Source organism: Pyrus communis, chromosome 1, assembly GCF_963583255.1.
Source record: "Pyrus communis chromosome 1, drPyrComm1.1, whole genome shotgun sequence".
Lineage (NCBI taxonomy): Eukaryota > Viridiplantae > Streptophyta > Magnoliopsida > Rosales > Rosaceae > Pyrus > Pyrus communis.
Window position 1 is genome coordinate 5,734,642 of NC_084803.1, and position 12,285 is coordinate 5,746,926.

At 35.7% G+C, this 12,285-nt stretch overlaps 2 protein-coding genes and 1 pseudogene across 2 annotated transcripts; 2 read left to right on the plus strand and 1 right to left on the minus strand.

The window, feature by feature from the left end:
- Window positions 1–1,943: 1,943 nt before the first annotated feature.
- On the plus strand, window positions 1,944–7,302 carry LOC137726953 (carotenoid 9,10(9',10')-cleavage dioxygenase 1-like). The gene is made up of 13 exons (XM_068465905.1): window positions 1,944–2,200; window positions 2,329–2,469; window positions 2,852–2,954; window positions 3,775–4,037; window positions 4,286–4,465; window positions 4,591–4,669; window positions 4,765–4,843; window positions 4,998–5,060; window positions 5,227–5,365; window positions 5,484–5,823; window positions 5,912–5,979; window positions 6,529–6,699; window positions 6,806–7,302. The coding sequence occupies exons 1-13, from the start codon at window positions 2,090–2,092 to the stop codon at window positions 6,914–6,916; spliced, it is 1,848 nt and encodes a 615-aa protein (XP_068322006.1). The 5' UTR covers window positions 1,944–2,089; the 3' UTR covers window positions 6,917–7,302.
- Window positions 7,303–8,379: 1,077 nt separating this feature from the next.
- LOC137728817 (protein JINGUBANG-like) lies at window positions 8,380–9,129 on the plus strand (annotated as a pseudogene).
- Window positions 9,130–9,909: 780 nt separating this feature from the next.
- LOC137726303 (aquaporin TIP4-1) lies at window positions 9,910–11,231 on the minus strand. The gene is made up of 3 exons (XM_068465245.1): window positions 11,105–11,231; window positions 10,423–10,658; window positions 9,910–10,293 (listed from the first exon to the last, which is right to left on the minus strand). Exons 1-3 carry the CDS (start codon window positions 11,229–11,231, stop codon window positions 9,910–9,912), a joined length of 747 nt encoding a protein of 248 aa, XP_068321346.1.
- Between the last annotated feature and the right edge of the window lie 1,054 nt (window positions 11,232–12,285).

Consider the following 12,285-nt stretch of genomic DNA (forward strand, 5'->3'; position numbering starts at 1 on the left):
ATTAGCATATAAAATAGAGTTGGTCACATTAGTTTTTATTCCGATTCAAGTGGATTAGTAAACAATTTATATAAATTAATGTCATTCCTATGCTGATTTCAGACATTAAACAATTTCAACAAGAATCTGATTCTGATTTCATCTCATTTTAATTCCTCCTCATGAATTTAGTTCCTTTCAATCTAATTACATATTAGTAAACAAGTCACAAGTGATATTTGTAATTGTATTGTTAGCAACTATGGGATGTGTCATGTAGGGTTTGTTTGGAGTTTTAGAATGATTATGCTTAATCAACAATGCAACCATGGCATCTAAAACAATGCCTTGCGACAGTACAATTATTATACAACGCAACTATGACATGCATAAACTATTATTCTAGTCGACATAGTAGGATTCTCTCCCCTCTTTTTTTCTTTCCTCTTCCCTCATCTCCTATTTGAATGGTCACGGTTAAGCCACGTCAACATTTTATATTAATTTTTTATAAAAAGAGAAAGACAAAATAGAGAATGTGAGAGAAAGATGATAGAATGGGATGGAAAGAGGAGGGATGAGAATTTCAGTCCCATATTAGCTGCAAGATCACTAAAATATCAAATCACTTAAATAATAAGTTACTCGAAAATCAACTAATCCAATTGACAAGTACATTCATACTCACAATAACTACATAGACAGTCAAATTGATGAGAACAAAAGAACAACACAAAAAAAAAAAAAAAAAACTATATATAAGTGATACTGAAAAAAATAAAATAAAATATTTGAACACATAACCTTATGTGGATACACAAATATAAGCTAGAAATTAATAGTCCTCCTTCGAGGCTACTTGTCTTTTATTTTATACATATCCTTCCTCTTACGGCAAGTTTTTTTTAAGAATATTACTAAGGTTGCTAGACCCAAGGCCAGAGTACTTTCAATGCAGATTCGGTCTTCATTTTTTTGACATGTAGGCATTGTTAAGAACAACAACAACCAAAAAAATACATCTACTTGTCCGATTATTTGTAAACTTTGTCATCCAAAATTCCTAACCCTCCACCATTATTTTTTTCTCCCGAAAGAAACAAAGGAAAAGCTTCATTATAGGAGGTCATGTTAGAAGCCAAACTAAACGTAATCCAAATCCACCATGCTTATCACCGGGCCACATACAGACAGTATTGAGAAGGAACTAATATTTACAGGGGAGCATTTGACCCCTCCCAACACAGGTACGTGGTAAACCAGAAACATAACCCGCCCTCTCTGCTTTCTTCCTTTCCTCCTGGCAAGACCCCCACTCCATCGCCATATTCTTTCCAAACCCAGCCATGAAAATCGTAGCTTTTCCGTCGAGATCCTCAATCGCCGTCAAAGAGTAGCCTTTGCAACAACACCTCCACGTCGCCGGTGCCAAACCCTTCTCCATGCCGCCCATGCCAACTTCAGCTTGACAGTTGCTCCATCGCTGTTCCACCTTACCTTCAACCAAGAGCATCGTGTATGTCAATTAGTTTTTTACTTATTTATTTTAATATTATTTTTTTATTAAATATATTAAAAAGTAATGAACATAACCAACAAAAGTTTTCAATACGTTGGTTTTTAAGAGATTTTAATTTTAATTTTTGAAACAGTTGGATAAGTGTTGTGTTTTGAGAGAACGGGCATTATTTTTGCCACCCTTGTTTTTATCGTGAATTATATAAGAATGGCGCACTGCACCTCATATAGGCCAACCTTTCAAGACTAGGACTAATATCCAGATGATATGTTAAGAATCCTGATGCCGTGCCCGTGACCGTTCCAACACAAAAAATTATATTCAATTTTGATGTCATCATATATTGGAGTTTTTCAGCGTACCAAAATATAAAGCAGTATCCTATGTATCATAACGTATAAATAAAAATATTTAAAATATATCTTCTATTATATTATAACATGTGTTGTCCTATGTTGTATTTCAAGTTAGCCTAAAGATTCCTCATTGTATTAAATGTTAGGACTCCCTATTATAAATAGCCCCGAAGTTGGTGCAAGCAAGATACTATTTCTGACCCTAAACAGTGGTGTTAGCTAGGGACGGAGATCCATGGCAAGCTCTGCTTATGCTAACTTACATGCAATTAATGGGTCTTTTCAAACCCATTTCATATCTCACAGCTTTAATCACCTGAAAACCTCTCTTTCCTTGACTGTTAAGGTATCTCTCTCTCTCTCTCTCTCTCTCTCTCTCTCTCTCTCTCTCATTTATTAGGGTTATCCTTAAATTGACAATTATTTTCTGAACTTGATTTAAGATTTTGTTCATATTGCTTTCTGTTTTTCTAGCCTCTACTCAAAGAGCTGGAGAAATTTCCATTGATAAACGTGGATGTGTCTAAAAACATGAAAAACGCTTCTGGGAAGTTGTTAGATGCACTCATGAACTCCATGTTCCAATTCGTGGACCAACCATTGCTTCCATCTCAGGTTGGTTGTTTTCACACGTCCATCTGGGTACTAATTTCACTCTTGGTCACCCAAAAGTATTTAGCCTTGTAAGGTATTTTGAGAATGCAAATCTCACATCGGGAAATTAAGAGACTTTACCGGTGCTTATAAGAAGTTGTTTCTCCCTATGCCAATTTATTTCCAACTGAGTCCGATCAAGAGTTATATTTTCATTTTTTTTCAAGCTTAATTATTAGCTATATTTTTTTGCTAGCTAATTAATCAATTTACAGCTTATGAGACTGCATGGTCGTATTCCTATAATTTACATTTGATGTAGAAATTTATTTTCCAGCATTACATTAGCACTTCACTACCATGGTCGATGCATTTGATATAATTCTGTATCCCGTTCTTACAGGAAAACTTTGCTCCAGTTGAAGAGATTGGAGACCTTGTTGAGGTCATCTGCACTGAAGGAGAAATTCCCGCTGACTTTTCTGAGGGTGTGTTCATAAGAAATGGTATGTCAATGGTATAGTCAGGAATTATTCAGTGGGCAAGCTATAAGCTAAAATTATTACTATGAAATTAAATGCTCAATTTTTTTGTTGCCTACATAAAGCTATATAATAATAAACTTAAAAGTAGTAATTTGAAGTAAGAAATTTATAGTCTGTTTTCTAGACTTCTAGCCTTCAAACTTTCAAATGAATAATATAATTAAGGGAACCATATGTGTGGTGTAGAAGTTTTAATTTGTTGCTATTAAATTAGTATTGGTTAATGTGATGAGTTTATTTAACATTAATTAACTTTTATTTTCCTAAAAACAGCTCTAAAATACAGACTTTTCATTTGCTAAGTGGTTAAGACAATTAAAAATAATAAAATAACCCAAATGACTAGCACTTTTAAGCTTAAAGAACTAAAACTCTCCGCTATAGCCCACTGGAGCCTTGTACTTGGCTCCGCCGTTGGGTATGTGACCTCCAAACACTTTCTTATTGTCGTTTCTTTATTGCCAGAAACTAATTTTCTTATATGTGACAATTAGTGTTAAATAATAATGGCCTTGTGACTTAATGTTTGTATCGTTCGTTCTTGACTAATTCCATATTGGCTCAAGTTTTTGAAGTTTAGTGTAACATGGTATCAGAGTTCTCATCATCCGAAATTAGCTTGATATTGAAATTCATAGAATATATATGATCCTCCGATTAAGTTGAAATAATTACGTGCCACTAACCAAATGAGATCACTATTAACTCAAAGTACATATTTTTGTCAGCTTACACTTTTGGGGTCTAGTCCTTATTTAACATATATGTTATATATTTCCAGGAAACAATCCTTTATTTGGAGGTCTGAAATCCGCAGTTTCAATTTTTGGGCAATCAAACCAGACTTGGGTAGACGGAGAAGGAATGCTTCATGCAGTATACTTTAAAAAAGATCCAAATGGAAGTTGGATTGTCTCGTACAAGAACAGATATGTTGAGACAGAAACATTTAAGCTAGAGAAACAAATGCATAACAAACCATGTTTCTTACCAGTCCTAGAAGGAGATGCTTCAGCAGTTTTAGCAGCGCAGCTTCTGAATGCGGTAGTTATATCAATAATTGCTATTTGTTTGGTGGAAAGTCATACACATATAACCCTATATCTGCTATTAAAATAAAAAAATGTTTTCTTATGAGATTGTCTCATAAAGTTGTTTTCTGTCATACTGTGACGTTTGTTAGACAATAAGTCTCGCAAGAAAACATTACTCTTGATTTAAAACTATAATATATGCATCCTTATATGCAGACTATATAATTAAGTTTGTTTTTCTTCTGTAAAATCTCGCAGTTGAGATTTGGCACAGTCAATAAATACTTTAGCAACACCAATGTTTTTGAGCATTCAGGAAGGGTTTACTCGATTACAGAGGATCACCTGCCTCAAGAGGTGGACATCTCAACCTTAGAAACTCTTTCTGATTGGGATGTCGATGGTGCTTGGGATCGACCTTTCACTAGCCATCCAAAGGTTTTTTCGTTTCCCCTATGTATTTTCCCATATACATATACATATCCATACATACATATATGTATATAGTATTTAATTTGCCTAAAATAGTTAATTATTAATCTTGATTTTAATATGCAATGCAGAAAGCTCCAGGTTCCGGAGAGCTGGTCATGATGGGGACAGCTGCAAAGAAACCTTACTATGTTCTGGGGGTTATTTCTGGTAGTTAATTAATTCGTTTGATTTGTAACTACATTGTGTTATTTATATATGTTGGAGTTTAAACATGTAATTAATTGGTTTTACTGCTATTTCAGCTGATGGAAAGAAATTGCACAAGGCTGATCTCAAATTCAAAAGAAGCGTCCTCAGCCATGATATAGGAGTCACGCAGAAGTAAGTGCTATAAAACTATAAATCAACGTTCCCCCACCACCAGAAAAATAAGAGCCAAATATCAATCCTGCAAATTATTAATTACCTTCTATTATAAATACTGATTAAATTGTAAATTTATAACCCTTTTTGTTTGTTGTTCTCTTGGCACCAGGTACAATGTAATCATTGATCACCCCCTTACCATGGATATAAAGAGACTTGTCATGGGTGGCCCGTAAGTAAAAATACATGTCTGATTTAGTGGCATTCAAGTATTATATGTATATGTTCTGCATTCAAATCTTGTCAGAGTTGTTGAATTTAAAAAGAAGTAATATAGCTGTTCTTGTGATATTTTTAATGTGCTCATGTTATATATGTATACATTTATGTGCATATAGATTAATGAAGTATGAAAAGGAAGGTTATGCGAGGATTGGAGTGATGCCACGTTATGGTAATGCAGAGTCAGTCAAATGGTTTGAGGTACAAACCAATTGCACATTTCACATTCTCAATTGCTTTGAGGAGGACAATGAGGTAATTTACTAATTAAAACTATACTGAACTAAATTACAGGATGGTCAAGATTAAAATTTATTAATATTGACCGTGTTATATATAGTTTATATTTATTGATAAATAAATAATTGGACAGGTTGTTGTGGTGAGGGGATGTAGGGCTCTCACATCTCTCATACCAGGTCCTGATGAACGAGTTGGTAATTTTGGTAACAAGTTTGAGTGGTTCTCCAAGGGGTTCAATTTTGCACATCATGATGATTCTGCAGCAGATGATGATGCTGGAACCGGATATTTCTTTGCTCGTGTATATGAATGGAGACTGAACATGGTGTCTGGGGAAGTTGAGGAGGAGAAAAATTTAACTGGAACTGAATTTGCCATGGAATTTCCTTTTATCAACGAACGATACACTGGTTTAAAACACAAGTATGGTTATACTCAAGTCATTGATTCTGTGGCAAGCTCTAACTCTGGTAATTAACGAAAATATAAACTTTACTTGATTCTCAATTGTTGATGATTTTAAATATTATTGACTTGATGTTTATTACTTTGTATTAGGCTTGGGTAAATTTGGAGCTCTAGCAAAATTATATTTGGATGATCAATCACATTCCACACCATCTGGGGTAACGAATTCATATTTCATTTTAGTTTACAGTTGTTTTTAAGTCAAATAATCTAAGGCTCAATTTGGGTGAGAGAATTCTAGGTGCCAAATGGGATGGGCATCAACTTAGTAAGGAATGATTGATCCAGAAAATGTTCGAGAGAGGGATATTAGGATTGCCCTTCATGACATGAGCATTGCAAATTAATGCATGTAAGAAGGCTTTGTGGAATATAGATATATAAAACATCTATAGCAGAAGTCTAATTTTTTTTTTACTTTACATCTTTAAGTGGGGGAGGCCATAAGGCTTCCCCAATTAGACAAAAGATTATTTACCTTAATTCCATATTTCTGTGCGAGGTGCAAAGTGGAAGCTAAAACCAAATTAGCTTCTCCCAATTCCAATTATCTTTGACCTAAAGAAAAACCCTTCTCCCATTGAACATACTCTTAAAAGGCATGACCCCAACAATTTATGAGACTTAGCTTTTGTCCTTATCTTAATAGGAATCCCTTACGTTTTTGTGATTGTACATATTTATATTTGTGATACTGATAATAATAGGATCAGGAGGAAAGGTGTAGCGATCAGCAGTGGATAAAGGTGGAATACCATAAGTTTGAGGAGAACAACTTTTGCAGTGGAAGCGTTTTTGTGCCTAGACATGGAGGCATAGAGGAAGATGATGGTTGGATTGTCACTTTTGTCCACAATGAAAACACTCATGTAACCCAAGTGAGTTCTGACCCAATTGTAACTTTGTTTTTCTGTATCACATATATATATATATATATATATATATATATATATATATAAACAATTATATATCTTGCTGATGCAGGTTCATGTAATTGATGCAATGAAGTTTCAGAGTGAACCGATTGTGAAAATCACATTGCCACAGAGGGTGCCATATGGTTTCCATGGGACTTTTGTGTCAATGCTTAATTAGTCAATATTAGTATTAGGCATGGCATATAGCTTCACAGAGTCCCATGCATATTCATACTCTCTAGTCTAAGGAAACTTCGCCAGTACAAAGGACTGAATCAGAAAAAGAAAATTACACTTAGTCGGGGACATAAACTTTGTACTTAGTCCTGTGCATATGTGACAGGTGACAGGTTTCATTAGATTAGAGAATCTGGCAGTCAAGTTTGTTAAAGTTCTCATATTGTGAGTGACAGATAAGAGTGGTTAGTCTTGTTATTAAGGGGTACTGTGGTTAAAAAGCATACGCTCCTCTGTACGTAATTGTATCAGTAATAATCTTCCTATGCACATGGAAGTCATCAGTTTATCTCTATGCCTCAATCTCTCTATGTTGTCTCTTTCTATTTTAACATGGTATAGAGCCGGGTTTCTCTCTGTAATTGTATGGTAATCATCTTCTTTTGTATAATGAAATCAGCCTCTCTCTATGCCTCTCTTAACAAAACGTACGTTAACTGCTGAAGATTTTCTTTAATGAGTCAATGACAGCAGATAAAAATAATAATTAGTTCTTGATAGAGGTATAAGTTGATCACATTAATCCGAGCTACCCCTCATCAAATTCTCCCAACTGTATCTTGCTACAATATTGTTTCACCGCTCCACCTTCACCTAATATGGATATAGCAATCAAAACGAACCACCAGCAATATGTTGGCTTATTGATCTTATACAAGCCCTTTCTGTTACCCAAATTAATGTTTATGGGATAAGGACGGTAGGGTTGGAACTTGGAAGAGGAAATTCATTAAAGAAAAGTTAGCAACTATGTAATGGATCCTACCTACAGATTTTCCAAATCAAAGTATAGAATATATATAGTCATTGATTTCTCTAGCAGTAAAGAAAAATTAGAAAGTACATAATACATCTCCCTTTCTAAATTTTTATGTCTAGCGAGCCCGCCTGCTAATTGCGAAAAACCCTAATTCCCTGGATTCCGTGGCAAGAAATCTGTCTTTGGCTTCATAGATGTAGAAGAAAATGATGCAATAGAAGACTCCCCCAATGACCTCTCCAATAATGATCACCAAGTCGTGTGACTAAGGTCTCCAACTGATAATTGGCAGCCCCTTCAATGTATTCCATCCCCCACACCACAATACTTACCCTAATGCCAACCCCAAGCCCAGAGTCCCCATGGACCCTCTCCCCACTCCAAACTCCATCCCCTTCACTTCTCTATCACTGTGCATTGCCTCACCCCCACCACCGCGAAGGCACCATCTACAGTCTACTCCATTGCAATTTCAAGGCGGCGTGGAGTAGGCTTTACTGGCTCCAAGAGTACCCAAATCCGCGCATGGAGGCAACCAGACTACATGGAGTTAGATGCCTCCAGGCGACTCCAGGTGAAATAAGAAGCATTTTGGCTTATAGTAACATGCTTTTCACCGCACGCAAAGATCACAACATCAGAATATGGAATACAGCCTCGGACAATTTTAAATCGAAAAAGGTTTCCTCCATTTCCAAGAAAAAAAAGGCTCATTTCCCTTATTTTCAAAAACCAACAAAAACATAAAACACAAAGAATGTGTTTCCTACTTAATATATTGTCATGCAGAAGGTTTGATATACATCGGCTTACAGGACACAACAGTACCCTGGAGAATTTTAGCCTAGAACTGCGTGGATTCGTTTGTGGCACATGAACTGCAATTATGGTGAACCAAGATGATGGATGTCTCTTCACTTGCTCTTCGGATGGATCAGTAAAAATTTGGAGAAGGGTTTTGGGGAAAAAACTCTCACACTGTCACCATGACACTGAAATTCCCCAAAAACGCCATAGCCCTAAGCACTTCATCACTTAACTCTAATTGCTTCCTCTACTCTGGATCTTCAGATGGAATCATTAATTTTTGGAAGAAGGAGAAGTTGCCCGTAGATATAACCATGGTGGGGTTTTACAGGGTCACACGTGTGCAGTGCTTTGCCTAGTGGTTGTGGAGGAGTTGATATTTAGTGGGTCAGAGGATACAACAATTAGGGATTGGAGGAGAGAGGAAGGGAATTGCTTATGAGTGTTTGGCTGTGTTGGATGGGCATCGAGGGCCTGTCAGGTGTTTGGCTCCTTGTTTAGAGATGGACAAAATTGTAATGGGGTTTTTGGGTTATAGTGCAAGTTTGGACCAGAGTTTTAAGGTCTGGAGTGGGATTGAACTATAGGGACAGGAGTTTCTCTAACCCTGTCTTGTCTCCTTCATGGGTTGAGACTTGAGAGGAAGCTGCTTCAAAGGTAATTATTTTCGGTAGGTCATAAAGTATCAGAATAATCAATAATTTATGTTGCTGCATGCAACCTTTTTATTTTATACCAAGAATGATTATGAAAAACATATTTTCCATGCATTTTGTGTATTGGATCTTTGTTATTTTAACTAAGCCTTAGAGAAACTACTACAAGTATATAGAGCCCACTGGTCCGACAAATCTTCATTAACAGTTACACCGCCATGCAGTATTATAGTATTTTCTAAATTTTGACCATGATCGAAGATGTTGCCATTCCTATTTTTATTGGTTTCTATTACCATTTATATCAATTAATTTGCACAGTGAGATAATTAGCACGAATGATGTTTTCTACAATTAGTATTGTCACAATTTTGGGTAGCTAAATTAAAAGTTCATAAGCAATGATTCCAACAATGTGTAATGAGATGTACCAACCCATTCATCGCTGTTACTTCCTAACTTTTTTTTTCAGCTACTCCAATGCCCATACTGCCACAATGAACAAGGAGATTTGTGAAGCTTCAGCTTGGTCCAAAAAGAAAGGAGGTAAAGACTCGAAATTTTTTACGTTAGCTTGAGAATAATGCTACAATTTTGTCGCTTATGCATGCATAAATGGAAATGTGTAAATATATAAAATAGCTTTGGGGTTGAATTATTGAGTTACCCACCCACCAAATACAATAGTTACATAACAAGCAGAGCTGCAGATTAACCGAACAGAGCAGTTTCCACTGTTGGAATTGGGAGATGAGTTTGCCCGATAATGAAGAAATTTTCATAAATGAACCCAGCAAGTCCACCGCCAATGAGAGGACCAACCCAATAAACCCAGTGGTCAGTCCAATTCCAGCTTACCAAAGCAGGACCAAAGGATCTTGCTGGGTTCATTGAAGCTCCTGAGAAGGCTCCGCCAGCTAGGATGTTGGCCCCGACAACAAATCCAGTTAATGTAGGGCCCAATCCATTAAGAGATCCTCTCTTGTCAACAATTGTAGCATAGACTGTGAATAGCAAGGAGAATGTGAGGACAATCTCCCATATCACACCTTCTAAATAGCCCACCCCACTTGAAAGTGAATGAATTGGAGTAGTCTGCCAAAAAAATAACAATTAAATTATGTGGCATGTAACATGACGATATAAATGAGATTCATAGTGAATTTAGATTTGAATAACTACAAATTGACATCTACTTAGCGTGATGAAAAATTCTAAACATACCAATCCACTGAGGTACTCTAGAAGGTAACAAGCTGCGGCAGCTGCTAACAATTGATCGATCCAGTAGAGTATAGATCGGAAGAGGGTAATGTGACCGCCAAACAGGAGGCCAAGAGTGACGGCAGGGTTAAGGTGACCGCCAGATATGTGGCCGGCGGATATCATCACGGCCACAACTAGTGCATGTGTCACAGCTACGGCAAACAACCCCACTAGTGCATGTGCTGCTAGCTTATCTGCCCCACCACAACTCAGACGGTTACCATGTACATAATATAACCAAAAATACATGACTAGTAATCATGTAGTAAACGACAGAGAAATTATGATCTTGGATCTGTGTCCATGATAGTGATGATGAACTACCAAACCCAAACATATTAGTGATTAAACATTACATATTCGATGTAAGAGTTTTGGTCATTAATCAATGAGAGGTTTTTCCAAGTACTCGGTATTTCATGTGTAGGGTGATTGATTAATAGTTGGAGAGATTATATATTTCCTCGTTTTCCTTTGAAATTATCTTGATGAACAATTCATGTAGTTTATATGAGATTTAAAATCAGAGATGTTTTCATTAAATGGAATATTTGTGAGTCACGAGACTAAATGGTTATTGAAACACTATAAAGGATAAAGCAATGGCATATAATTAATTGGGTGTGTGTGTATAAATTACCAGTAGCCATGGCTGATGCAACACCAGCAAAGACGAAGAGGAAGGTAGTGATAAACTCAACCACAAGGGCTCTCCAGACTTCTGGAAGGGCACCCTCACCGGTGGTTCCCAAGGCTATTTTCGCCATTATATGCTCTGGCCTATAGGGTCTCTCAATTTTGCAGTTGCTAGGACAATGAAAATGTATACACTATTTATAAGGATATCAACATTGATGAACCAGGTTATATATATGTATATATGCGTATCTAGCTGGGTCCAATAATATAATTATTGAGTGCTTCAGACGTTGTCCAATTACCAAGCAAGCCAGAAATGAAAATATAGCCAGTCCAATGTTCAGTACTATTGGAAATTTGCATGGTAACTTTACCTTGTTTGGCATCAAGATCAGAAAGGAGATACGATGATATCTTGGTATATAAATTATTTTGTAAACAAGGATCATCGTCCTCTTCTTTTAAAAAATTAAAATCTTGGAAGGGATTAGTGATGAAAAAAAATTAATTAGTTAACAATTGTTTATTATTGTTTAATTTAAAGTACGTTGGTATTTGATGTCTTACATTATGTTTGGATGATGAAAATAAATTTGAGATTTTGACAAAAGTCAGAATTTATAAATTGACATGCACCAAATCCTTTGTTTGAATTCATAAACATAGAAATTTTGAATTTCCGTGTCAAAAAAAAAGACTTGGAATTTGGGATCTTCAATTCCCAAGTTTAAATGTCATGTAAATAGGTGTCATTTTCCAATTTCTATGAATAAGAGTTTAAAAATAATAATTTCCGTATTGAAATTCCATTGTTCTTCTAGGTTAACCAAACAAAAAAAATTCATAAATTCTAGATAATAAAATTTCGTCATTTTAAATTTTTTTGGTAATCTTAAATTTCCTCATCTAAAGATTAAATTTGTGTTCCTTACCCATAAGGATTAAAGTTTACAATTAATCTTCTAATTTGTTTTGGGATTACTTCTTAATTTACGAATACACTTTTTGTAACTCGTAAAATATAATATGGCAAAATGTAGTACTATGATTTTGTAACCGTCTATGCACGTGAAAAAAAAAACCCTTAGTACCACATTCATGTAATTGTAGCCAAAACTAAAAAGCTATATTAGTGTGCTATTCCACCTTCTACACCCTAATTTGTTTTCCCGGTTTGCAGTG